Below are 27,644 nucleotides of genomic sequence, written 5' to 3' on the forward strand. Positions count from 1 at the left end.
ACATTGCGGTATACAAAATTCATATAAAAAGAACGTTCATCCAAGTAAACCTCTCTCTTCTCATTCTCACTTTTCACTATTTGTTAAAGAAAAGAAAGAGCTCTAAACACCAAACAATCTCAATAGATTCATTGTCCATCGAGATGACTTTAGCACATATGAGCGTTCCCCAAGATTCATCTCGGGAACCTCAAAGCTCTTTTTTTTTACTGTGTAGATATAGAACAGTTACATCTTGATTTTCAATCTGATAAACTGATACATCGACAAAACCGAGCAAACGAGCAAGAGCCGGTCTGATTTTGCTAGTCATGAATTATTATTATTATCCAAATTAAAAAAGAAAAAGACAAGACTAGACCTTTCAACTTCCTTTATTCAATTCTCTCAAAAAAAAAAAAATTTGCTTTATTCAATAGCTTCCGACACAATAGACCCCACAATCACTCCGTACCATGGCCCGGACGTTTGCTTGTACCTTTACACGTACCCAACTCCCACCACTTCACTTTCCTCTTTATAAAACCCCCGCCCTTCCCTCCCCTTCCGAATCATCACCGGCAACTCATGATGGAGAGTCAGGATTATTCGCCGCCACACATGGACGCATCAAGGCCGTCCCTTGGTTTCCCTCTCGGTACTGCGCTTCTCTTGATCGTCATCTTCAGCTTGAGCGGAATATTCTCCTGCTGTTATCACTGGGACAAGCTCAGGTCCCTCCGCAGATCCTTCTCCGTCGGAGAGAGCATCGTCGATCCCGATTCCGACATCGAAGCTGCTTCCAAATCTAAGAAGTCACACACGGTAATTAATAATTATGTAATTGGAGAACAAGCAACTAAACTAACATGAATGCATCAATCTGTTCAAAGCCGTTGATCGGGTAGACGACGACGATGAATTTTGATTGTGTTGAATTGTTGATGCAGGAATTGAAGCAGAGCAAGAGCCAGAGCTTGCCGGTGCTAATGCCGGGAGATCAGTTTCCGAAGTTTATTGCATTGCCTTGTCCATGTGAGCCGCCACGGCCAGAGATGGTTGTCGTGAAGGTGGAGGAGCCGCTAAAGCCGCCGCCACTGGTGGCGCCTTTCTACTAGTAAAATTTGACTCGTCGGTGTACATAGAGGCCAACTCTGTTTTTTGCCCATGTTTTTTGGGGTTTTCTATTCTAAGAGAGAGAAAAAAAAAAAAGATTTTAGGGTTTTAAATATTTATTATTTTTGCCATTTATTGTAACCCAACCCATATTTTGGTTTCCAAGTTATACACTTATTCAATCCTAATTGAAGAATATCGAATTAATAATTATTTCGAAATTTTTTATGAAGTATTGTTTGTGCTTAATCGATGGATGAAATTCATTTTGAATTGCCAAACCATTTTGAGGTTGGTCGTGTCCAACATCTTTGATCACAAGGTGAAGTGATAAGACTAAGAGTGTGTTTGGATTGAGCAATTTGGAGGGGAGAGAAGAGAAGGGAAAGAGAGTTTCCTTCCAATTCCCTTGTTTGGAGAGTTTATAAAAAATTGATGGGAGGGATTTGAGGGGATTTGGGAGGAAGATTTCTTTAAATTTTTGTCAAAATTCTTTCCTCCCAAAATGGAGTCATTTGGAGGGAAGAGATTACTAATTAAGTTACTTGGAAGTTTAAAACCTATTTTACCCTTAAACATATCACTTAAACATAAAAAATAAGGATAAACTAGTAAATTAAACTACTTTTCTTTCTTTTCTTTTTTTATCTATCCAAACATGAGAAGAGAAATGTATTTTCCTTTCCATTCTCTTCCCTTCCCCCCAAATCCCTCTATCCAAACACACTAATCTTTCCTTGAATCATATTTTAAATTTAACTACTTTTTAAAAGCATGAATGTTGATTTGGTGTAGTTTTCGTATGATAAATACCCGTTACACGGGATGAGAGTTCAAGTCTAGCATCACAAATTTGGACCTAAGTCTCTATTTCCAGGTTGACAATAGGAGGTTTGTCATTCCTTATAAGCTAGGCTCTAATCCTACCATCTTCCGATGTGAGATTTTTACCATAGTGTTACGACTTGTATTCTATGTTGGTTAGGTAAAAACCATCGATATACGTATAAATAAAGATTCAATCTCTCTCAACCAAGAAATCTGTTTTAAGAACAAAAGCATGCAAACCTTACGCTTAGAGTGAAAAATAAATTTCCAAGTTGTTTGGGTTGAGTTTATACAGTGCTATCATGAGTATCCAATTTATAACATGGTATTAGAGAGGATATTAGATCCTAAAAGACCTCAACTCGTGTCCATTTGTTGAGCCTCGCAAGACTGAGCTCACAACTGTGAGAGAGTGTTAAAGAATTGTATCCCTCATTGGTTAGGTGTAAGCCACCAATGTGATTTACAAGTAAATATGAAATCTCTCTCAATCAAGATGACCTTTTTAAGGACAAAATTGTGCGGTCTTAGACTTAGAACATACGATATATTTTTAAATTGTTTGGGTTGCACTTATGGAGTGTTGTTAGGACTATCTAATATATAACATTTAGTTCTAAAAATGAAATGCATAAAGTTAGTCCCCTCTTCTTCTTCTTCTTCTAAAAATAAAGTTAGTCTAATCATTAACCACTTAAAAATACAATATGCGGTTCCAAATTAACCCTGGAAAAAGAATTGTTGGAATGATTCATTCCAGTAATTCTACAATATCATTGAATACATTGGGGGTGGTGTTGTCAAATCCAATACATAATTGCATTGGATGGTGGAAATAAGATGAAATGGGTTGGAATCATTACAGCCCCTTAACCCTTTTAGTTTGGAATAGAAAATTGATAGCATACTCTCTCTAGTACAAAATTTAGACACGTGGTTACCTCATTAACTAAAAGAAAAAGACTTGTGAAGAAGTTTCCATGCAAAATGTCGAGAATTTTCATGACATGTAAAGAATCCATTGTAATGTTATGACCCATAGATTTATATAAATTATAATAGTGACTTGAGAGTACTCACCACCCACAAATTAGCCAAAAGAAGGCTTTGTCATGACCTAATTGCACTGTTTCATTTGCTTTTCTTTGGTGACCTCATATGTCATAAACCCCACTCACACTCACTTGAAGGACTTTTTACTACTCTTTATGCAATTGATGTTATTCTAGATTTTCTGGAGACTAGACTCACTCTAGAACTCGCAATTACGACCTCTAAAACGGCCGGAAGACTCCCTTCTAACTTGTTACTTAGATCTTCTTCTTCTTCTAAAGTGAAATTACAATGGTCTCACTTGTTTATAAAAACAATAAATATTCTATATTGGGCATTTTAAATGTGCATTTTAAGTTTCCATAGGAAAATTCCAAATCTATAAATGCAAGGCGTTGTAACAATACAAAATATGATTATTAAACTAGTAATTTAGGGATACAATAGACCGAAAAATATCAAAATAAATTTGATGATCAAAATCGAACCAAATCAATATGGATCTCCTTTTGGTCTTTTTAAATTTGGTAGTGCATAATGTCGTGATTGGAATCAAATTAATATGATTAATCGTAGGATTATCAGACCCAACTACTATCTTTAAAGTTTCATGGTCTCATTATGTCTTTTAATTAAATTGTGTATAATATTCAAAGGAAATTCAATCCAAAAGTGGGATTTATAAACGTACGGATAATGATAATATTCTATCCCTCTAAGTGGGACCCTTTTTTTATCTTCGACCAAAATCACATGGGATTTGGCATTTCAATGACAAACCCTAGTGGGATCTTAATAGGATTATCCCAACCGTATGTGATGATGATGATGTAACATACAATTTTGTTTTTGTTTATAAAGCCAAAGATTTTAGTTTTAATCAAGATTCTTTGTCCGATCTTAATTACTCACTTTAATAATGGTAAACAACTCTCGTGCACAAAATTCTCATACTGAGTTATTGGGGGTTGCCTGTACATCAAATTACAGCAGCGCCCGTTGTAGCAATTTTACACATTTATATTATTTTTAAAAATAATAAAAAAATTATATATGTGTAGTATTTTGTTTAACGAATCTAACCATATATTTTTTGTTTGAAACAAAAATCAAATTCATCGGGAAAAAGAAATAGAAAGTTTTAAGTTTATATCTAACAGTTCAGAATTATTATATCTTTTTTATGTTGAATTTGATTTTTGTTTCAGACAAATGATATATCGTTGGATTCGTATAAAAGATCAAAATACAAATATAATTTTTTTGAAATTTTTAAAAAATTTACTCGATGCTATAATACAATTACAATGGGGGCTGCAATAAAAAAACTACAGCAGCCCCCCAATAACTCCCACTAGGCGGAGTCACACACTTTATTCCACATAATATGTAGATATTGTTTTTCATAAACTAAATTTATTGTGACATTTAAGTTGCACCCATGTACTTGTGATATTTAAGTTGTAACTCTTGTAACTTTACTATTGAACTATGCTCGCATATATTCGCTTTAATAATAGAGTCGAGAAATTTAATATAAACTGAGGAAATATAGACTTGACGATTTCATTTATATGTGGGACTCTCATACAATTTATAAGTGGTGCTAACGCTCAAACACTTGAAGGCCCTTTTAGGGACAAAACTCACATGGGTTTTTAATCCAATGTGGGACAATACCTCAAGTATTGTTGGGCCCAATCTTTCTCCTCTACCCATTCTTCAAATTATCACAAAGGATGAATAATTGGTATTTTGTTTTAGTCATGTAAAAGAGAAATAGAGAACACTATAAAAAGACTAGAGACTAAGATCAGGTGTTTTTGCATGATTAAAACTTATAAAAGAGATTAGAGATTAGAGATTAGATGAACCAAAATGAGTGGCATGAGGTCACATTTCTTTCGATCATTGGTTGGAAGCAAACAAACATAACTTACTAATTAAGTTGACGATGATGATGGAGTGGGGGTACTTAAAGCACAAGAAGAACTTTTAATCAATCAAATTGGGTAGTTTTAGTTAGGGCTGTTATTGGTACGGTTACCGTTACCAAACACGGAATACCGTTACCATACCAATTCTTTCGGTAACTCAAAAAATGTTACCGTTACCGTTACCGGAAGAGTCGGTATACCGATGGTCGGTATACCGATCGATCGGTAATGGTAAGTCGGTAATTAGTAAATTTACCAATTCTTAAACTTATTTAAAAAAGAGAAAGAAAAAAAAAATACATCAAGTAGTATTGTGTTTAATAGTCATTGTATGAAAGTACAACACTTTCATCTTGCCTACAATACCAACAATAAAAGTAATAGATTAATGAGAAGGATCATTGTGCTACATGTGAATAAGAGAAAATACCTATCAATCGGAGAAAAAAAGAAAGGAGAATTCACATAACATTATTCCAACAATCTATAACGGAAAATCTTTCATTTCATTAATTTCTAATATTTTTAGTATCCGAAGTGTTTTAAACTCCATAGCATGAAAGCTAGAAGAAACAAGATAAATAAAGATAAAAGACCATAATGGAAATGGAGAAGAAAAGCATGTAATCAATACCAACAAAGCATTTTGTTATGTAGCAAACGCTGCTTTAAAGTTAATGAAATTGCTACGAGTGATATATAAATGATAACCCTAAAAATAATAAATGGTCTAGATTAAATTAGATCAATCTAATGGTCATAATTAAATAAAACTAAAACTAAAAATAATATTAATATATATTTAATATATATGTCGGTAATCGGGAAATTTACCGGTTTTGAACTTTGCTTACCGTTACCGTTACCGAAATCATCGGTAAATTTACCGTACCGAACAATTGGTAACGGTATACCAATCTTCTGTTATTTTCGGTAACCAATTGATCGGTAATGGTATACCAATGGATAATTTACCATACCAATAACAGCCCTAGTTTTAGTGGAAATCCTTTGTTTAAAAGTTAGGTATGGCATGGATAGCCCAAAACATAAGTATATATTGTCATTTCCATTATTTAATTAGCTACCCCTCAACCTTCAAAATTGCTATCTGAGTCTGCATATGGATATTCTATTTAATTTCAATTTAGTAGGTAATGAACTTATTGGTTTGAGAGTTAAAAGTGGTTGGCAGCCAATTATATATTTTGATTTTAGCCTAATAGAAATCTGTCATCATACTGTCTTTCTAAAACTGGCCCTTAATTTCAACTTTCAAATGTTGAAGTGTAGCCAGCAAGGTTAGGTTTGAGATCACATTTTTCAGCCCAAACACTTCAACAATATTTATCCTCTTTTGATTTACCAGTTCATTGTGGATATATCGGGTCTTGTAAGACTTTAGTTTTCATGGGCTGTCGCTAATCGTACTTAGACTAAGAAAACACGTTATTAATAAGAAGGTATGAGCTTTGCTTATAATCGCTCGGCTTGGTTAGGCCAAATTGATATAGTCTTTAAAATATTCAAAGTCGAAACTACCAAAACAGTCATAGTTTCTGTAATCTAGTTCAGTTGTGGTATCTCTCTTGAGAACTTTCAGTAGCAGAAGCAAACTTTCCCTTTTCTGAATTCATTGGGCCCACTAATGGGCCTCTATTTCGTACTTTGTGAAATAGTAATGATATTTGCAATTGCACACAACATCCTCTTCTAGCCCAGGCCCAACAGAACTATATAGGGGTGTGAATGATCGGTTTTGGTTGATTCTTTAGTATGTTGATTTCCGGATCGAAAATTTAAAATTTTCCCTTGGAGAAAACCGGTGGCCGTTCGATTTTGATGACAATGAGGTTATAACCGACCATTAGATTTTGATCGATTATTCGGTTATGACGATGGGATGGGTTGAATGGGTGCTGAATTGTGAAATGAAAATTAAATTCGGTGAGAGAAAACTAACTTGTACTCGTTGTTCTTAATAACCTCAACTACGGTGTCTGGATCTAGAGCCTCTTCATGACAAGGCAGATGGGGGGGTGGGTTTGCGGTTACAAATGGACTTCCCTTCTTTATTATAATTAAGCGTTATTTACATTACCATTAAATCATGTTATCATATGTCATCAAAATTGGCCTACTAAATGAGTATTAATCTTCACTACATATATAAAAATTAAATATATATAATTAAATTTGATTGGTTCGATTTTAACCCAACGATTATCTTAAAATAATAAAAACCAACCATTATTTTGATTTTTAAATATTTGAACCGACCAGATGATCGGTTCTGTTGGTCAGTTCGGATTTTTTTTTTGACAGTCTGACGTAGCGGTTGGGGAAGCCCGGCCTATCCAATTTTGAACAGCCAACACTTGGTACTTTTTCCCTCTAGAAGCCGAGAATCACTCACCAGGTGCTCGACAAAATGCGAAAGAGAAATCCGAAACTTACTACGACCACCAATACCCACCCACCCACCACCCCTCTCCGTCGATCCCCAAGACTCAATCCTCCACATTCCAAAGGTAGTCCCACAGACAAACCCAGACCCAGAAACAACACAGTTAGGTCCCCGGATTCTAGCATCAGCTCGACGAGAGACTCTTCTTTGAGGATAACCCATGAAGATTGCCCGCAAAGGAAGCAGAGTAATTCAAGAAAATCAAAAGATGGGTCGGGAAATTGCTTGATTTTGACTACTGGATTCAGAAGATCCCCAAGATTGAGCAGCGGGGCAGGTGGTTTCTCGAGTCTTAGGCGATCTCCTAGGCTTTCCAATCACCCAAAAAGTTGTGAATTTGTTGATACGAACATAAATTTTACGTCTAAGAAGGCCAGTGAGAGCAAGAAATTAATCAAATATGTTTCAGACCAATCTCTGGATAGTGGAGTTGCGGCAGATGGAGGGAAAGGGAGAGTGGGTGGGGATGTTTTGGAAGAAAGTATAAGGATCTGTGTTGTTGGTCTGGTGGCGAATAAATCTAAGGAGAGTGACATTTTTGAAAGAAATGGAGATGTTGGGTTAAGTAGGAAGAGAAAGCGGGGAGAGGAAGGTAATGCTACTGCCCAAGGGTGGACAAAGGAGCAAGAATTGGCATTGCAGAGAGCTTATTTTTTGGCAAAGCCTACACCGCATTTTTGGAAGAAGGTTTCTAAACTGGTATCTTTCTGTCATTTGTCCCCTTCTTATTAGATAGCAATACTTTTCCTTTTCATTGAAATGAGATTGGAATGGAAAATGTGAACAATGGTACTATATTGAACCTGGGATTAATTTTCCTTTTAGTAAATTTGAGTCCTTGTATAAGTAGATATTGTTATATTAAACGTCATCTAATCTAGTTCTATATTTTTGTTGAATATGAATGGATTTCTTTGCAAAAAGCAAACAACGAAATAGGTTTAGTGATGGTATCTTTAATGTTGCTACTTCACTTTCAGTTCTTTCAGTTAATTTCTATTGGTATTTACTACAAGTGAAAGCAATGAAAGCATGCCAAAGGGAATGCTAATTTTCATATTCAAGCTCTCTTCCAAGTTCCTTGAAGATGAGAGTGAAACATTGAAACAAGAGCTGCAGGAGCTGTGCTGAATATCTTTTCTCAATTGGCAACATTGTCTGTTTTTGTTGACGATTATTTTACTGGTGGTCTGTTAAATGCCTTTGGTTATGGATTGCCTTTGGTTATGCAAAATCACTCGTTTTTGCACACAATGTTAGAGGTAGATGGGAAAGATTAGCCTGCTTCACTATTCTCTTGTATGCTATGGCGCATAATTGATACACGCTTAAACCGTTCTGTTAAACTGTTTCTTGTTGGTATTAGAGTCCACTGGTATTCTTTTATATGTAGAGACAATCTATGTAGCTTATTTCACTATGAAATAAATTGCAGGTGCATGGAAAGTCTGCCCAGGATTGCTTTGATAGGGTCCATTCTGACCACATGACTCCTCCACAACCATTACCTCGATCAAGGGCAAATAAGATGAACTCATCATCAATTGGAAAATTTTCTCTCTCTGCTAGCAAATTGATTAATCTCAACTGGCAGAATATTAGAAAGCCGGGTTGCAATAAACAAAAGGCTTGTCTTGTGCAGAAAACTGTCAGACAGTTGTTACAGAAGCATTCTCAAGTGAACGAAGATAATGGAGCTGATCTATTCTCGGTCCTGGAACCAAACATGACTTCCTCTGCTCAAGCTTTGCAGCCGAATGCTATACTGTCCACTCCAAAGCGTTTTACAGGAAAAGAAGAATTTCTGCAGAAGTGCAATGAGAGATCCACTTCTGTCCAGAAGAAGCCCCTTTCAAGATTAAATAATGTATGCCAGGTGGATTTCGTGAGCCCGCCAGTGTTTAAGCACGTAAAAAATAAGGCCATTCACGAGAAGTACATCGACCAATTACATAGAAGAGAAGCTAAGAGAAAGGCAGCTTCTGAATTTCCAAAAAAAGGCCTAGCCGGGAAAGAGAATAGGTGGGAAATCAATGTTCAGAAAACAGATCTAATTAGAGCGGCAAAAGATGCATTGGTTACTGAAGCAAGAGATGTTGTTAGTCAGCTCCATCAACACCAGGATGATGCCTCGAGTGACCGTTCTAATTTTGATGATGATGGTTTTGACAGCAATGCTGATGAAGATGAAACTGAGCTGTAGCCATGTGTAAACTTTGTTGAAATGATTTTTTTTTCCTGACATATTATACTCAGAGGTCAGAACAGCGTTATGTAATCGCTAGGTGGCTGATCATGTACTCGAGCATATTATCCTAATTTTAGGTTTTTCCGGGAAGGGTTGTATACTACTGAATCCTCTAAATCATTCCTCTGTTAGTTGAAATTCCAAACTAATTGATCTTTACATTTGTCTTTTAGATTATGGTGCGTTTGATTTATGTTTTATGCATTTAGAATGACTCTGCTTTTGGTATTGCTGCTTAGTTACATAAATTCTTTGGTTTTTGTCGGAAGTTCAAGATGGTTATACTGTTTCACGTATATGCTACACATTTCTCTGGAAGCTATATCCTCTCCAAACAGAGTTTGGTTGCCTTCTCTTTGGATACCAGGAAATTCATGAAAGATTGGAGTGAACCGCATGTGACCAAAAGTTAATGTCATCTCACTTTTTGTTGTTAAAAACCGATATGGGCTAAACTCGGGCTATTAGACTTGCACGCATAGAAATTTCTCTGTTGATTACGGGCTAAGTTAGGCCAAAGCCCAACGCGTGGCCACAACTGTATCACCCAAGTGATTATGTGTGGACTCACGACCTTGGCCCGAGAGAAATTCACTAACTAGGCTATTACCCAAATGGTTATGTGTCATCTAACTCAAATATATATATTTGAGACTGGTGAAGGATCACCATTGTTTTGGTTATCGTTGTCATATATATACCTAGAATTGATCTTTGTATCAACATATATATATATATATATATCCAATTGGATTATATGATACAACATGGTTAATGAGATGAGGGGATGAATGATCAGCATAATAGACATTATTACAGCAACTCAAATCATTATTAAAGTGCCTTGAAGGCTTATTAAAGTAGAACAAATATAGAGAACTCCATCGAATTTATATGCTGTATGCATTTATCTATATGCTTCTCTTCTACAAGCATCTTCCTCCATAGCCAGCATTTCTGAACAAAGCTTGCTTTATGTCTTCAGAATTCAATCCTGTTATTTGCTCTTTAACCTACATGGAATAAAGCACAAGCAAACATAAACACCCTTCATTATGTAAGAAATATAGACCATTTGGTGTTATTTAGAAATCTTGATTACTGGTATAACAAGTCAAAGAATTAACACACTTATACGCATATATATACCTCAGAACATGAAGCTTGGAGTGAGAAATCATTGAAGCAACTAATAACACTGTGTTGAATCTCAAGGCCTAATGCTTCTAGTGTGTTTATTGTCGACAGCAATATTCCTGGCTTGGCCGCACAACATATCTCAATCCTGCTATCAGCCTCTCTTGTTTCCACTTCAAACTGCAAATCAAGTAAAGAAAAATATTCTCATACCAAGAGCTATATTAATTCACTATATATGTTGAAACAAATGAAGAGTCATCATTGTAGTGATATCCACCAAACAGATCAAGAAAACACAAGAATCCAAACTAGTGCAGCAGCAATATAGAGAATAAGGGAAGAAGGACAACACAGAATTTATCCTGGTTCGGATTCAGTATGAGATTCTACGTCCAACAATATTATGATTTCCAGATAGTTTACAAGATCAAGAGTACAAGAGATAGCCCTCACATGTCTCTAAAGTTGTCCTTACCTCTACTACCTCTCTCTCTCTCCACCGCCTCTTTTACTCTCTTAAGACAAGGTTACAAAATAATAATAAAATTTTTATTTATATCAACCCGAATTATGACGGAATTCTAGCAATTTCAGTCTTCTTCAACTTGAACAACTTCTCCACAATCATCAAATAATTATACATGAAATCAAGCATCAAAGTAATTCGACATGAAATCAAGTGTCTACTCATAATAATATAGATATATATATACCTTGGGAGAATTTCTTACCAATACCTCCTTAAACCTTTTTTCCGCGAAAGTTGTAATCAAATTTGTTGGATTTGAACCCTCCTCAACTTCTTCTTTTTCCTGGAGGTTATTGATTCTTTCCTGAAGCTCTTTCATGTAATCTATGGTGTCAGCAAGTGTAGCTGTCCTGTCCATCTGCTCATACATACGTATATATTTTCAGACTCTTCAATCGATCAATCATACAAGTTATATATACAACCCAAAAGAAAAACCCATATATCTTCTTCACCTTAATCTTTTATTTTTTTCATTCAAGTTACATAAATATACACATATACCTTGCTGATCTTGGGGACAATTGATCTGAGCATGGAAAGGCGATCGTTCAAGCGTTTCCTTCGCCTTCTTTCAGCCATTAGATTCTTGGAGGGTTGTCCCTCAACTTTCTTCGACTTTCCAGTACTAATAGTAGTCCTAATTTTCTCTCCACATAAACCCATTTGGAAACCCTGATTTGTAATATTTGTTGTTGCTTCTTCCATCTCAACTTTGAAGTCTTGTTCTTCCAAACTAAAAACATTATGCTGATCAAGATTAAGCTCTTCACCATGATGAAGTAGTAGTGGTGGGAAGTACTGATCATGTGGTGGTGGTGGTGGTGTATGTGCAGTGAAGCCATCGACATGGAAAGATGAGTAGGGTTCATCAGTCCTACTGAAAGGTTGGGATTGATCAATAATGGTAGAATGATGATCAGCTGGGGAGGAGATCAACCCTAAAAATGATGATGGATTTGATGAAGTGGACAAACTTGGGTTTTCATCAAAAGAATCAAAGCTCCATCCGTTCATATTGAACGACTGATCATTAAAACTATTCCACGTTTGGTCTCTTCTTGGAGCCAGGAACTCATCCAAGAAACCATGTTGAGTGAGATCCATCTCTCTCTCTCTCTCTCTCTCTAATTCTCTTTCTCTTTCTCTTTGTGCGCAATAGTGTAGTGCGTGATGGTGCAGGAAAATGGGTCCTATAAGAACATGAAGTTGCACCAATTAAGTTGGAGAATAAAAATGTATACAAATAATTAAATTATATTCAATATATGTTTTATGATCAGCACAGGGAATAAGATAGAAATGGAATCTCTTTTTGTTCCCCTCTCTCTCTATCTCTCTCTCTCTCTTTAAGGGGGAATTCATGTCTCTTTCACCGAAATAATTAATCAGACAAACTTGATCTGTCTGAAGTCTGAACCGAATAAGCGATGCAGTTTGTCTTAACTTGCTGAATTATAGACAGTCTAGGTCATTCTAATTTGTGTTAGATTATTGTAATATTAGGTCATTCTTAAGTTTCTGTCTTCATATGTAGTGTTTGCATCACCTGGGAAACCCTAGCTAGGCTATATATATGTGTTATATGTGTAGAGTAGTGAGGAGTATAGTGTGTACAATCATTAATGCTTACTTAGCTGTTTCATCTGTCAAGCTGATTGATCTTGTAAAGCACAAACATTTGTGTAGTGGCAAACAAATAGTCTTGGCCCTCTTGGCAAAGCACAACTTCTCCCAACTTGGTTAGTCACAGCTTCGGACTACAAAGACCCACTACCCACATATCAGAATACATGATACGATTTATTGACTAAGCGCACAGCCCAACGCATGCATATCAACTCAAAATCTTACCCAAATTTTCATTATCATTATAACATGTACTCGTACTCACTCTGCCCAAGGCAATATATCTATGATATTCCATTACCTTATTCACCAAGTCACGTCAAGTATCGTCTGGTTGATCAAGTCCTCTCAATTAGAGTATACATATAATCTCCCACAACACCCGACAAACCATCAAGGAAGTGTCCACCTGATCGATTGCCTTATACTAGGCAATCCTTGCATGGGATCGTCATTAAGACACGTCTTCCTAATAACCTCGAGACCTACATCAATTTTGTCACTGACATAGTTATCATTTCAAAAATACCCTAAAGTCTTATTTTCTGTTCAGCGTTTGAAATCTGACACAAGTCTTATTATCACCGTATCTCAAGGTCGACGGTCGGTATCCCCGCCGACCTTAAATATTCTCACTTTCCTTCCTTCAACTTTACAGGACTGATGATGGCCAGTCACTTCATTAATCTATGTAATATACCTAGTCTTTGGGGGTATTTTTATTCTGTTTCAAAATAAACAAAGACACGTAGACATGCAAACACACTTCTCGAGGAGACAATATATATGCATGGGATGGGACAAAAGCCACGTGAATTTTCCACCAAAATAATGCTCGATGTCGATAGGCTGTATTAATTAATTAAGTTTTACTACAAAACAAAACCCTCTTGCATTGGGAAATTATTCTCTCCTCTGACTTTCTTTTTTTTTTAATCTTGGGCTAGCCTGTCTTTAGCTCATTCTCGTGTTAACTTCAAACCCTAAAATTATAGATAATTTTAATTAATAGACTCTGACAGAATTCCACAGGCTGCCGCCCACAATATTCTCTTCTGTCCTTCTTTCTCCTCCTCCAAAACCGCTTATACAATGACCATATATCTCTGCAGTCTGCATATCACTTTCTTTGCTCCTTCCCTTTATTGTTCTCCTTTCACTAGGACACCCCTTCTTAATTTATTGCAAAAACATTCCACTTTTCTACTATATATATATATATGTATATGTATATACTGCATGTATTAGCACACGAATCTCATACATATCGAAGTAATGCTCAAGAGTTTACGAGAAAACAATCTCATATTAATTACTGATAATATGATGGATTAATATAGATGTAGCCTAAAAAGCTTGTTTTTGTCATGGTTTTGTCTGCTTACATTTGATAATTCTCGATAAATAAACAACAACTGGCTAGTTTATGAGAACAACTAATTAAAGTCCGGAGTCGTCCCAAAAATGCTAAGAATCTAATTGTTTTTGTGTCCCAACTACTGAGATGACACACACGATTCATGTAAAATCGTGGGCCCTAGATGCCCCACATAATCATAGGCGAACCTACACCTAATGGATTGGAGCACGGACCCCAATGAGGCAATGACTCCCAAAAATTTTCACTAAATATACATGTATTCTTGACAATTTGATACATATGCCCCCACCCAAAAAATAAGGTCTCCCCGTCCACTAAAATAAAGCCTACTAAGTAACTTTGACCCAACTCTCTTAAGTGCTAAACCCTAACCCAACACGATCTATTGTGTACTTGTTATCTTGTCAAGCCCAACTACCCAAGCCCCTCAACTTTATTGTGTGCTCTTTATCACAACTTAATGAGTGATCAATCTTAGAATGATTGTTTTGTATATTATAAAAGAAGAGTTGCTTAAAACTATTATTAATGATATTGTAATATCCTGTTTTCAAAATACAAAAATTTGTAAGTAGAAAATTGAGAGTGATACACCAAACATATGTGAACAATAGAATAAAAACACCCAATAAAAAGACTACCCCTAAAGCCTGATTAAGGCACAACCACCACACCTATATTTATTCTATATAGTATGTACACATACAAAATAGAATATTGGGGCACATGCGCACATCGTACGCCTAGGATATGATTCTTAATGTATCTATCTGCCGACATATCATCTCTCCATGGGATCATGATGATCACTTTATGATCGGGTTAATAAAATTTTTGGTCACTGAATAATAACACCTAGTTCAAATTGATTATCCATTTTTTAAATGTTTTAAGTTGATTATCGAAATCTCAAATTTGTTCCAATTTACTCACCCGGATGGATTCTAGACTTTTCGAACACTTAAATTACCTATGTGACATTAAAAAATAATTAAAATGGCAATAAAAGTAATAAATCAATAAAACACCTCTCTCTTGCTCTATCACTTCTTTAACGGTTCCAAGAGGTTGCACTTACCAAGAAAAAAAAAGTTGCAAGAGGTTGTACCAGATGCAGATAAATGGGACTATGTTGTTCCCTGCCATTAAGGTCAATGACTCTGTCACCAAGACTCCAAGAGTAAGGTATTTAGTTCACCGGATCTGGTTTTAGTTTCTAAAATTTTATTATAGATATGTGTTTTTTTTTAGGAAGAAGAATTAGGGATTTTTGGGTTTTCTTTTGGTTTTTTTTTTTTCATGTGTCGTTATTTTTTTAAACTATAATAAATATCCAAGTCACTAATTTGTCAGGCCATGTCAATAAAAATCAGTTGAATTTGAATTTTTAATGCCACATCACTGTTTTAACTATCCTATTGAAATTCCGATACTCAACTTGAAATATTTGAAAAATGAAGGATCGAATTGAACTGGGTCAAATATTTCAGTGATGAAAAATTGTATTAACCATTTTCAAAGCTCTAAACTCTGAGGATGTCAATCTTTCTGAAGCAGGTTTGAGTATCAAAAAAGCTACAGAGCTAGTCTCCTCTTTTACATCTGTTCAGTTTGTCCACATTAAGCGTTCAGCCAATCAAGTAGCTGATGCTTTAGCCTCTATTGGGTCTAGAATATGGTCTGGAATTTGTCCAGATTTATGGTCTGTGTTTTTTTGATCAATTAGGGTTGGTTTTTTGTACATATATGTGTCTGGGGATTAATTTGTCGCTGTTTGGTAGGTCTGATTCTTAAGTGGAAAAGAAAATTGAAAGAGAGAGAAAACTGTATGTATGTGACATCTCTCATCTCAATGGAGTCAAATCATATATAAAAAGACGTGCCATATATGCATATACAATATATATATATATGTATAGATTTATTTGTACATACTACTCAGCTCCTGATTATTTGGATTGGACCGATAGAGTCACGTGTGAGGCCCATACCAGCGGACTCGTTAATTGAGCTGGCCCAGGTGTTAATAGGCCTGTAAGATCATTGAACGGGTTAAGACTTTTGAAAGTTGTACCTTAAATTCTTTATTTACACCACATAAACTATTAATTTTACACCATCTCTTTTAAAAGTATAAGTTCACATCCATATTTTATAAGTTTATACCAAATATTTAATGGATAACTTAAACTATCTTTCACTTGTAAAATTGCGATTAAGAAAGTGGTAAATTTACACACCATCTACTATTAATGCACAAACTAAATTTCATTTTCATTACATCAATGTTATACGATTGAACATCTGAGCCACTAGTTGAAATGGTAAGGACGGTGTATTTTATCCTTGTGATCAGGGTTCAAATCCCCTCTCCCCCATTTCAAAAACAAAAATTTATAGGATTGAAGTAATTAATACCATTAGTTTATGTTTAAAATAGGCGTACATCACCAATAAAAAATAAAAGTAAAAAACATCATTGACGGTCCTTGTCTATATCGAATGTCTGGTGGCATAAACACAAAACCACCCATTTAATAGGAGGGCAAAACCCTATTGTGGCTAAGGATGAGAACAACCAGTAAGAAACCTGATCAACAAGGAAACTAGCTACAACCCATTAATAGGAGGACAAAACCCTATTGTTGTGGCTAAGGATGAGAACAACTAGTGAGAAACCTGATCAACAAGAAAACTATCTACAACCCATTAATAGGAGGACAAAACCCTGTTGTGGCTAAGGATGAGAACAACTAATAAGAAACTTGATCAACAAGGGAACTAGCTACAACCCAGATAGAGTTCTAGAGGAAAGAACAAGTACAATAAACAAAACCCAAAACCCAAAACCAACTCAACTCCAGGAGGATAACAGAAAGAATTTACTGCAGCCAAGCTGCACGAGTTTTTTGTGAATCGTATTGGTGCCTTGTGTCGATTTAAATACATAAAATCAGAATAGTTTCTTGTTTACTATACAAATAATTGGAGGGTATTTGTTGATTGTATAATATATATATGAAGCAAACCCTAAAAAACGTACCTTGACACCATGAACATTCTTTTCAGGGTCAACAATAAATTTTTACAAGTCGTTGAAACTGATAGTTATTCGTATAATCCTTATGTAAGTCGTTATTTTCCATCTTCAACATTTGTTCAATAAAATCGATCTTGCTTTGCAAAGTTTTTGGGGTGTAAATTTTTTTTTTTTGAGAGAATTGGTGTGTAAACTTATAAGTTTCTAATTCAATATATAACTATGTATTTAATATTTATTTTCAAAAAAGAATATACTTGTCATCAAATTAAAAAAAAATATGATGTAAACTTAATTGATTTCATGGTGTAAATAAAATTTAAGTATTTAAGATGTGAATTTCTCAACACAAGAAAGAACAAGGCCGAATGGCGTGATCCAATAATTTCATATAAAAATGTGTTGATTTTGTCTGATAAATCAACCCCATATGATATCACAAAATCTTATCCTCCAGAATTAATTATATATATTTTTTTGATTCGTGATCTCATATGCAAAGTAACCTTTAGTGATTGATAATATTCTTCTCTGCATTCATTGGGTGATGCCTTGAGATTATGACTTTCTGTATCAGGCGAATTGATCCCTCAAGACTGATGATTTTATTCTTGAAGACATCCGATCTCTATTATATTATACCATGCATCGTATTCATTTAAGTGTGTGTAAAAGAGTTACTGATGCCTGGCCTCTCTAGAACGTTTGGCCGAATTAGTTTCAGTCATTTTGGAATCGATTTGCCTTCCATTCATATTCTACATTTCTACTTACTTCTGATTGTAATCCCAAAATCTCAGATATAAAATATTATGGAATCCACTTATTTAATACAATCCTTCCTAATCAATGAAAAAATTAAAATTTTCATCATACAATATATTAATCAACATGATACATTAACTAATAATACTCTTTGAGGATCACGAGTAACTCAAATGAGACATATGTGTAAGATATTTGATAGAGAGGTCTTAACTCCCAAGTTCGAATATCTCCGTCTCCTTTCCCTTTTATCAAAAAAACATAAAAAGAAAAACACTAAGAACTACTCTCCTAAAGTCAGCATCAAGAGACAGTACATACTATCTAAGGCAAATTATTTGATCAACTATCAAGTAGTGCAAAGCAAAAGGCCCAAATTTCTAACTGATACCAACAGATGATGTCTAGGTACTGGGTACCCTTGGTCTTCTTTCTCCTAGTTATCCTACAATTCTCATCTTCCATCTCCAAACCAATTTCCAATCCTAGGTTTCCATGTAAGCCTCCTCAGGACACCTACACCTTCTGTGACACTTCCCTCTCCATCGCCACAAGAGCTCACTCTCTCATCTCTCACCTAACCCTCCAAGAGAAGATAAAGCAATTAGCAAACAATGCATCCGCGATCCCAAGACTTGGCATCCCAAGTTATGAATGGTGGTCTGAGTCTCTTCATGGGATTGCCACCAATGGACCTGGTGTCTCCTTCAATGGGACTATTTCCTCTGCCACTGGCTTCCCTCAGGTTCTTGTCACTGCTGCTTCTTTCAATAGGAGTCTCTGGTTCTTGATTGGATCTGCCGTAGCCATTGAGGCTAGAGCTATGTATAATGTGGGGCAAGCTGGGTTAACATATTGGGCTCCTAATATTAATATATTTAGGGATCCCAGATGGGGGAGAGGCCAAGAAACACCTGGAGAAGATCCCATGGTTGCTTCTGCTTATGCTATTGAGTTTGTGAGGGGATTCCAGGGCGGTGATTGGAAGGTTGGTGGTGGTCGTCAGAGCAGAATTGGATTTGGAGGGAAGAGGGTTTTGGGAGAGGAAGGTAGTAGTGGCGATGGGCTTATGCTGTCTGCTTGCTGCAAGCATCTCACCGCTTATGACTTGGAGAAATGGGGGAATTTCAGTAGATACAGCTTCAATGCTGTGGTATGATCTTTATTAGCTGTAATTTTCTAGCTTTTTGTTAGCCTTTCAAATAAGTTTGTTTTCGTTTTTGCTGTATTGGTCTATATTAGTAGTTCTAACCGCAAAGTTGATTGCTTTAGCAGCCCCTTTTGATTTTTGTTTTGGGTATTGATGAAAGTTGCAATTGAATTTGGTTTGAATTGGGGGTGGGTTTAAGATTATTGATTGGTGAGTTTATGTGGTTATAGAGTCAATTCCATCTTATGGCTTTCTTTTTCTGCTAGCTCTTTGTTAAGCTATTTCAACTGCATTTATCTGTTTACAGTTTAAATTATCATACATTAGTTGCTCCACAGAACTACTTGATTGCCTTCGATCCCCTTTTAACTGTTGTTGTATGGTATTTATGATCCATCTCGACTGGGTTAGTTTGCTTATAGGTTCTCTGGCAGAAGTATGGTCAGGCATGTCAAATTGTTAGTAGGTTTCAGTATTAGTAGTTCTCTCAAACCATAATTTGATTGCCTTGGGAGCCGCATTTGCTTTTACATGATACTGATAACCAATTTGGTTAGTGCTTGATTAGTTGTTGGTGGGTTTTAGATTGCTTAACTGCTCATGTCACATTTAGAATATCAGAATCACTTCAATCTTTTCAGTGAATTGATTTATGATTGCTAATAGGTTTCAGAACAAGATTTGGAAGATACATATCAGCCACCATTTCAGAGTTGTATCCAAGAAGGTAAAGCTAGCTGCTTAATGTGCTCCTACAATCAAGTAAATGGGGTGCCTACCTGTGCACATAAGGATTTTCTGCAAAAAGCTAGAACTGAATGGGGCTTCAAAGGGTAAATTTCTCAAAGATTTGATGATATGATTAGAAATGAAACAACTGAAACCACACTGATTCCTTTGGTTTTGACTGGTAAACCTATATATACAGATACATCGCCTCAGATTGTGGTGCTGTCTCTTGCATTACTGAATATCAGAATTATACAAAAACTCCAGAGGATGCAGTTGCTGATGTTCTTAGAGCAGGTCTTACTAGCCATTCATTTTCTGTTTCCGCGCACAAATTCTAGCATTGATTTTTCTTGAAGCTACAGTTTACAATATTAATGATTATCAACAGGAGTGGATATTGATTGTGGATCAACAATGCTTCGCTATACTCAATCTGCAATTGATGAAGGGAAGGTGGTAGAAGAGGATATTGACAGAGCTCTCTTCAACCTTTTCTCCATTCAACTGCGTCTGGGGATATTTAATGGAGACCCTAGGAAAGGGCGATTTAGGAATCTGGGACCTCAGAATGTTTGTACTCCAGAGCACAAGAGACTAGCGCTTGAAGCAGCCAGGCAGGGTATTGTGCTCCTTAAAAATGAGAAGAAATTCTTGCCTTTGAACAAGAATGTTGTGTCTTCATTAGCTATTGTTGGTCCGATGGCTAACAACATAAGCAATATGGGTGGTGGCTATTCAGGTATCATGTCCTACCTGTGATGTTTTACTAGCTTATGGATAACTGTCTTTTTTTCTTTACCAAGATTGGCCAGTTAAAGTCAATAAAGCATTAGTAGCTAGTACATTCACTCAATAGGAAACTATAGCGTCTTTCTTGTGATCTTGTCATAAGGTTCGTCTTACTCCTCAGTCTTCAGTAGCAGATTTTCCTTAAAAAATTTTATCTTTATGCTCTACAATGATGTAGGCATCGTTGAATGTTGATCCTATGTCATAGTAGCTATAAAGAGTATTGATTATTAATTATGTCATAGTAGCTTAGGGGGATGTCCTTGAGTGTTGGTCGTATGTTGTAATAGCTAGGAGCCTATTCAATGTTGTAGCTGAGAGTCTATTGAGAAAATCAGAGATGTCGATTTAAAATATTCAAATTTGAAGGAAAGAACATGAGGAACTTGTGGATAGGTGAGAGTTCAATTTTGGTATCAACATGATTGTTTTCTCAAATATTTCCATATTCGAACTTAATTTCTGAATCAACAAACTAAAAGAACTGAAGTTATTCCATGTTTTTCTCAATCCTTTTCCAAATTTCTGCAATTGCTTTATGTGGACAATAATGTTGTTGCCTGTTGGGTTATTATTTTACAGGAAATCCATGTGAACCAAAGAGCCTTTTTGAAGGAATTAAAGCCTACGTAGAGAAGACATATCATGCAGCCGGCTGCTCTGATGTAGCTTGTAATTCCAATGTTGGATTCAAAGAAGCTATTGTTATAGCAGAAGAATCTGATATTGTAATCATAGTCATGGGGTTGGATTTGTCGCAGGAAACCGAAGATCTTGATCGAGTTAGCCTTCTTTTACCTGGTAATCAAATGACTCTAGTATCTAATGTTGCAGCTGCAAGTATAAAACCTGTGATTCTAGTTCTTACTGGTGGAGGTCCCCTTGACGTTTCATTTGCTGAAAAAGACCCAAAAATCGCTAGCATTCTCTGGATTGGGTATCCCAGTGAGGCCGGTGGGAAAGCTCTTGCAGAAATTATCTTTGGAGATCACAATCCTGCTGGAAGACTGCCAATGACTTGGTATCCCGAGTCATTTTCCAAGGTACCTATGAATGATATGAACATGCGAGCAGATCCTTCTCGTGGGTATCCTGGAAGAACCTATCGATTTTACACTGGTGATCAGGTGTATGGATATGGTCAAGGGTTGAGCTACAGCAATTTCACTTACAAGTTTTTGTCAGCTCCACCAAGCAGATTAAGTTTACTGAGGAAGAACATATTACGCCAGGCAGAAGAAAAACTGGAGTACATGCTAATTGATGAGGTTACTTCATGCGATTCATTGAGATTCTACGTGCAGATATTGGTGAAAAATGTTGGAGACATGGATGGAAGCCATGTTGTATTGTTATTCTCCAGAATGCCAAGAGTCGTTGCAGGGACTCCAGGTAAACAACTAATCGGATTTGATCGAGTGCATACTACTTCATCCGGGACTACTGAGATGAGTGTTTTAGTTGATCCTTGTAAACATCTTAGCATTGCAAACGAGCACGGAAAAAGGTTAATTCCATTGGGTGATCATGTTCTACTTCTGGGAGATCTGGAGCATTTAGTTTCAGTTGAAACTCAATAGGCCAATTTGTTATTCAGAAATCAGAATAATGCTCTCATTGCATTTGTTCAATCACAACTTTCATACAAAGCTCGCCCTTTAATGAGGCGAATATTGTATTGTTTCCTGAAGTTGTGAAGATTCAGCGAAAAGAAAAAATTCATTCACCAATCACCAGCTTTGCTGTTGTCTCTGTTTAAGGTTTCTGTGGCCAGTACAAGATCAAGAGAGACACAAAGAGTGCATAGCGTGAATCACTGGGTGATTGAATGCTATACCCAAGAGTACAGTTTTCACCCGCAGTTTTTATATATGTATCGTTGTGCTTAAAACCGTAGGTACATGTGTTATCTGTTGTAATGCAAGTTTCTATTTTCTTCTTAAAATTTTAATAATAACTTCTATACAACAGTAACTACATCAATAACAAATAGCCTTTGGTGATCATCGTTATTATTTTCTTAGTTGTGTCTGTTCTGTGTTTTTGTTGCTGCAGTCTTGCTGCTTTGTGTTGCTGCTGCGTTATTGATGAGTGTTGCTGTGACCCTTCCATCGTCTTTGTCAGCTAATGAAGTTGTAATGCTGGTCACAGATAATACTCTCGTGTGAATAAACATAGTCTAATGCTAGAGGTTGTTTTTCTTTGTCTGGGTGAGTATATTTTCAAGACTCTAATGTTTCTAGTCTTCTCATTCTTATGTGTCTACTTGGATAGATGTTCAGTAGAAGATCAAACTTACATTACATGATTTGACTCACCTCCTTGTTTGATTTGCATCTGTTAAGCTTCCATTTTTGTTCACTCTTTTGGTTGTTTCTGTGATCGAATCGGATCAAGGTGCAAATGTGCAATGCTCCTTCCTGATTACACATAAGAAAAAGAAGCTCTAAACCCAAAAGAGTATCTACAATGATCTCTTAACCCTTCATTTAGTCATTGGAAAACTTCATGCTTCCTTCACTCCTCTGCTAATGCTGAAGAAGGAGAGGAGTTGGAAGTTGATAAGGACGAGGCCTCTCGTTCCTCTGGTTTTGAAACGACATCGTTATTGGAAAGTATTTGGAACGCAGTATTCTCCACCGTTACGAACAGGTCTTCCCTTTGCAAATAAAACGCCAAAACAGTTGAACACCGACGATGGAGAAAACAAAGAAAGCCGCTTGTTTGTTTCGGTTCGATCAAAACGACCCAGAAGGGCCTGAACGGAGTTATCAATGGAGACAGCTCTAGCTTTCTACAAACTTTGGAACCACCTCCTATTCCCTGCCCTTTTAACTCATTTTAATCCCATTAAAATCCTGATTAAGTTGAAGCAGAGCACAGAAAAAGAAAGATTCATTGCTAGTCGTAACAAGGAATGGCTTCTATCAATGGCAATGGTGATGAAATAACGATCGACATGGGGAAGCCGATGAGCTTCACTGGTGGGCTTGAGTTTTGTGGCCTTACTTACAGTGTAACAAAGCAGAAGAAGTTGGAAGGGAAGTGGTTGAAACAAGATGTGGATTTGTTACATATGATTACTGGGTATGCCCCAAAAGGTTTCATAACTGGAGTGATGGGGCCTAGTGGTGCTGGCAAGTCGACTTTCTTGGATGGGATTGCTGGGCGAATTGCCAGTGGGAGTCTGAAGGGCAGGGTTTCCTTGGATGGTCTGCCGGTGACCCCAACCTTGATCAAGCGAACTTCAGCTTATATAATGCAGGACGACAGGCTTTTTCCGATGCTCACCGTTTACGAGACCCTTATGTTCGCCGCCGATTTCAGGCTAGGTCCGATTTCATTTGCTGATAAGAAGGAGCGTGTTGAGCAGTTGATCGAGCAGCTGGGATTGTCCGTGAGTACTATGTGTTTGATGAAATTACTTAATGAAATAATCTCAAATTGTCTTTGTTGTTTCATATGTCAATGAGTACTGTACTTTTTTGGTTATAGTCATCTCGGAATACATACATTGGAGATGAAGGAACACGAGGAGTGTCCGGAGGAGAGCGCCGGAGAGTTTCCATTGGAGTGGACATCATCCATGAGCCAGCCTTGCTCTTCCTGGACGAGCCAACTTCAGGTCTAGACTCCACCAGTGCTCACACTGTAATCGAAAAAGTGCACCACATTGCTCGCTCTGGTCGCACTGTGATCCTAACAATCCACCAGCCCTCCTCCCGGATTCAACTCCTGCTTGATCATCTCATCATTTTGGCTCGAGGGCAGCTCATGTTTCAAGGGTCCCCGAAGGATGTTACGCTACATCTCAATCGGATGGGGCATAGAGTGCCTAGAGGTGAAAACTCAATAGAGTACTTAATTGATGTTATACAAGAGTATGATCAATCCGAATTAGGGGTTGAGGCACTTGCTGAATTTGCACGTACTGGTATGAAGCCGCCAGCGTTGGCTGAGGGGGACGGGTCGATCTCTACGGTGCAACAGACGCCGCCTCCCTCTAGCCATCAGAAGGAAGTGGGGAAGAGAAACAATGGAAAGCGGCTTCACTTGCAAACAAGTGAGTATGATCATAGTGTGAGAAGCCCATATAATAATACATCAAAGTCCTGGAGTGCTGGCCATAGTGGAATTGTGCAGACACTCAGGTTCACTCCTTCTAGGCAGAGGAATGATTCCAAAATGCAAAATCCACTGAGGTAAACTAGTGTTTCACTTTTATTTTGCTTGAAATTGCAGAAATCATGATCAGAAGTTCTAATGCGTTGTATGAATTATACTAGAGCCTTACTGACTGAGAGTGGTGTGCTTTCTATGCAGTTCATCTCCTGGCTTATACACATTATCAAGTGAGATCCTCCCAAGCACCCCAACCCCTCACAGCAGCGACTACACTGTAAATGAGGATGATTATCTCACACCTAATATTGATAGGAAAGCTATGCAGCTTGGCCCCAAATTCACCAACTCTTTCTTCTCCGAGACATGGATTCTCATCCGCCGCAACTTCATGAACATCTACCGCACACCAGAACTCTTCCTCTCTCGACTTGTCGTGCTCTCCATCATGGGATTCATGATGGCCACAATGTTCGTGAACCCAAAAGCAGACCTCCAAGGCATCACCAACCGTCTCAGCTTCTTCATCTTCACCGTCTGCCTTTTCTTCTTCTCTTCCAATGACGCTGTCCCTGCTTTCATCCAGGAACGCTTCATCTTTGTTCGTGAAACCTCTCACAATGCTTACAGAGCTTCCACTTACACAATTGCAGGAGTTATCACTTACCTTCCTTTCTTAGCCCTCCAAGCAGCGGTTTATGCTGCCATTGTTTGGAAAGCCTTGAAGCTTCGAGGGCCATTCTACTACTTCCTTCTTGTTCTTTACGTCTCGCTCCTTTCCACGAATTCCTTTGTCGTCTTTGTCAGCTCAGTTGTTCCTAACTATATCCTTGGCTATGCAGCAGTCATTGCTTTCACAGCTCTGTTCTTCCTCTTTTGTGGGTACTTCTTGAATAGCCATGACATTCCCGGGTACTGGAAGTGGATGAACAAAATTTCAACAATGTCGTATCCTTATGAAGGTCTTTTGATGAATGAATATCAGACTCAGGAAGTGTTTGGAGTAAACCCTGAAAGGCAAAATGTGACAGGGATCAACATATTGAATCAACTCCACATTAGCACTGAAGAATCCAAGAAATGGGAGAAGGTTTTCATAATGCTTGGTTGGGCTGTCTTTTACCGGATATTGTTCTATTTGATGCTTCGTTTTGCTTCCAAGAACCAGAGGTCGTAGAAGGGTTGACATGGTACATTGAACGAGTTTTCTGTATTTCATGGAAAGAGTCTGAAGTAGAGTTGTCAGTGGAGAGAAAGACCACGTTGGTAGCTTTTGTCATAAATCAAACTTTGGTGTAATCAGCTGAAATTTGTTGATGCATTTTCTTTTGTTTTATTTGAAGACATCAAGGAGAATAATAACTTGTTGAAAATTAGTCACTGACCACAGACTAGAATTCATTCTGATCTTCATATTATTTTGTTAATTTTTGTTATGATATCAAAGTTCCCATTTATGTGCATTAGGAACTTCTAAAACCATATATGCAAGTAATGTTCTCTTTATATCTGAAGAACATTTCCTTGTAGGGCGAATCCTATGTAAGGGAATCAAAGATGGATGAAATTGTGGAATCCTAGCATCAAGGGAGAATACCATACTGAGGCAATGGGGAGAGTGGTGTAGGTGGCGTTAGCATGCATTGAGCCCTTCTCAGCTTATCGGCCATGCATGGCTGACATTGTCCGAGAGCTCGAAGATGCTTCAAAAATAGAAAACAAAGAAAGCATCTGAATACATGAAGTCTATAGAAAGTTTGGGAGGGTCCAATCGCTTCTCAATTGTCATAGAGAAGAAGATTGTTATACCACCCACTCTTCCCCAAGTAGAACCATCACCAATTAACACACAATCCTTTCCGCCAAGATAGTCAGGGTGTTAATCATATTCATCAATCTGTTGATTATCAGTTTAGTCCACATCACAAGATAAATCGCAATAGCGTCAACATCTCCTGCTCAACCTTATGAAGTAGCAGTACATTCTCTCCTCGTAATTGGTCACATACTCACATTACAGAGATTAGCTTCTAAACATTACATGACTCAACATATCCATTTAAATGATGATAGCCCTTACACTAGTGGCCTTTCACTTTCTTCCTTGCTGATAAAATTTAGAACAGACTACATCTTATTTATCCCGACAAAACAGGCACATTAAAAATTGGTAAAGCAAGGTGGCCTACCATGGATGACTCTGGGGTTAGATATAAGGTTCGACCTGTCCTGAGAGATTATATCTCTTCATTTGAAATAGTTCTCAGAAAAACGACAGCCCAAATTGAGAGCTTGTGGTTATCGAAAAAGCAATGTGCTGACTACCAGAAATCAGATGCAAGATCTTTTGTTATTAGGTCCAGCGATGCCTGCTTAGGGGGATAAGTAGTATATAACTTTCACATCATTTGGGAAAGGGAAAGTTTAGATTCATTGAATGATAGCTATAGCTAAAGGAGAGGGGTCAAGATGGTCAGACCTTCACAAAAAAGTGGGGGAAATAGGACCAAATGCAACACACGTGCATTGCTAGCGTGTACGAGTAACTGGTGGCAAGATGACAATGCAGATGTTTACATCATAGTAAAGGCTATATAAAGGGACAAGGTTCAAGTTGAACGCATGACAAAGACAAGACTGCTTATCTGCATCAGGGGAACTCACTAAATAGGTAAACCACCAGCTATCTATACAATAGCTAACAGATACGGTACCAGAAACTAGTAAACTAAATAAACA

General features: G+C 37.1%; 5 protein-coding genes across 7 annotated transcripts; 4 read left to right on the plus strand and 1 right to left on the minus strand.

The window, feature by feature from the left end:
• The first annotated feature begins 526 nt into the window (after positions 1-526).
• LOC119998969 (uncharacterized protein At5g65660-like) lies at positions 527-1,305 on the plus strand. Its single transcript, XM_038846452.1, has 2 exons — positions 527-804; positions 930-1,305. The coding sequence occupies exons 1-2, from the start codon at positions 568-570 to the stop codon at positions 1,095-1,097; spliced, it is 405 nt and encodes a 134-aa protein (XP_038702380.1). The 5' UTR covers positions 527-567; the 3' UTR covers positions 1,098-1,305.
• Positions 1,306-7,309: 6,004 nt separating this feature from the next.
• LOC119998426 lies at positions 7,310-9,800 on the plus strand. Of its 2 annotated transcripts, none has more exons than XM_038845757.1 (2): positions 7,310-8,067; positions 8,816-9,800. In XM_038845757.1, the coding sequence occupies exons 1-2, from the start codon at positions 7,345-7,347 to the stop codon at positions 9,581-9,583; spliced, it is 1,491 nt and encodes a 496-aa protein (XP_038701685.1). In that variant the 5' UTR covers positions 7,310-7,344; the 3' UTR covers positions 9,584-9,800. The 2 variants fall into 2 exon arrangements, with proteins under 2 accessions (XP_038701685.1, XP_038701684.1); XM_038845756.1 differs by having other exon boundaries at positions 7,319-8,079.
• A 599-nt stretch (positions 9,801-10,399) lies between these two features.
• LOC119998887 (transcription factor bHLH93-like) lies at positions 10,400-12,442 on the minus strand. 2 transcript variants are annotated; one of them, XM_038846360.1, is made up of 4 exons: positions 11,802-12,442; positions 11,500-11,655; positions 10,778-10,945; positions 10,400-10,641 (listed from the first exon to the last, which is right to left on the minus strand). In XM_038846360.1, exons 1-4 carry the CDS (start codon positions 12,402-12,404, stop codon positions 10,555-10,557), a joined length of 1,014 nt encoding a protein of 337 aa, XP_038702288.1. In that variant the 5' UTR covers positions 12,405-12,442; the 3' UTR covers positions 10,400-10,554. The 2 variants fall into 2 exon arrangements, with proteins under 2 accessions (XP_038702288.1, XP_038702286.1); XM_038846358.1 differs by having other exon boundaries at positions 11,482-11,655.
• Positions 12,443-18,433: 5,991 nt separating this feature from the next.
• On the plus strand, positions 18,434-22,798 carry LOC119998889 (probable beta-D-xylosidase 6). The gene is made up of 5 exons (XM_038846362.1): positions 18,434-19,265; positions 19,929-20,095; positions 20,191-20,288; positions 20,383-20,733; positions 21,366-22,798. The coding sequence occupies exons 1-5, from the start codon at positions 18,510-18,512 to the stop codon at positions 22,361-22,363; spliced, it is 2,370 nt and encodes a 789-aa protein (XP_038702290.1). The 5' UTR covers positions 18,434-18,509; the 3' UTR covers positions 22,364-22,798.
• A 469-nt stretch (positions 22,799-23,267) lies between these two features.
• LOC119998717 (ABC transporter G family member STR2-like) lies at positions 23,268-26,438 on the plus strand. Its single transcript, XM_038846092.1, has 3 exons — positions 23,268-24,180; positions 24,279-24,985; positions 25,107-26,438. Exons 1-3 carry the CDS (start codon positions 23,701-23,703, stop codon positions 26,080-26,082), a joined length of 2,163 nt encoding a protein of 720 aa, XP_038702020.1. The 5' UTR covers positions 23,268-23,700; the 3' UTR covers positions 26,083-26,438.
• The last annotated feature ends 1,206 nt before the right edge of the window (positions 26,439-27,644 follow it).

This window comes from Tripterygium wilfordii, chromosome 5, assembly GCF_013401445.1.
Source record: "Tripterygium wilfordii isolate XIE 37 chromosome 5, ASM1340144v1, whole genome shotgun sequence".
Classification (NCBI taxonomy): Eukaryota; Viridiplantae; Streptophyta; class Magnoliopsida; order Celastrales; family Celastraceae; genus Tripterygium; species Tripterygium wilfordii.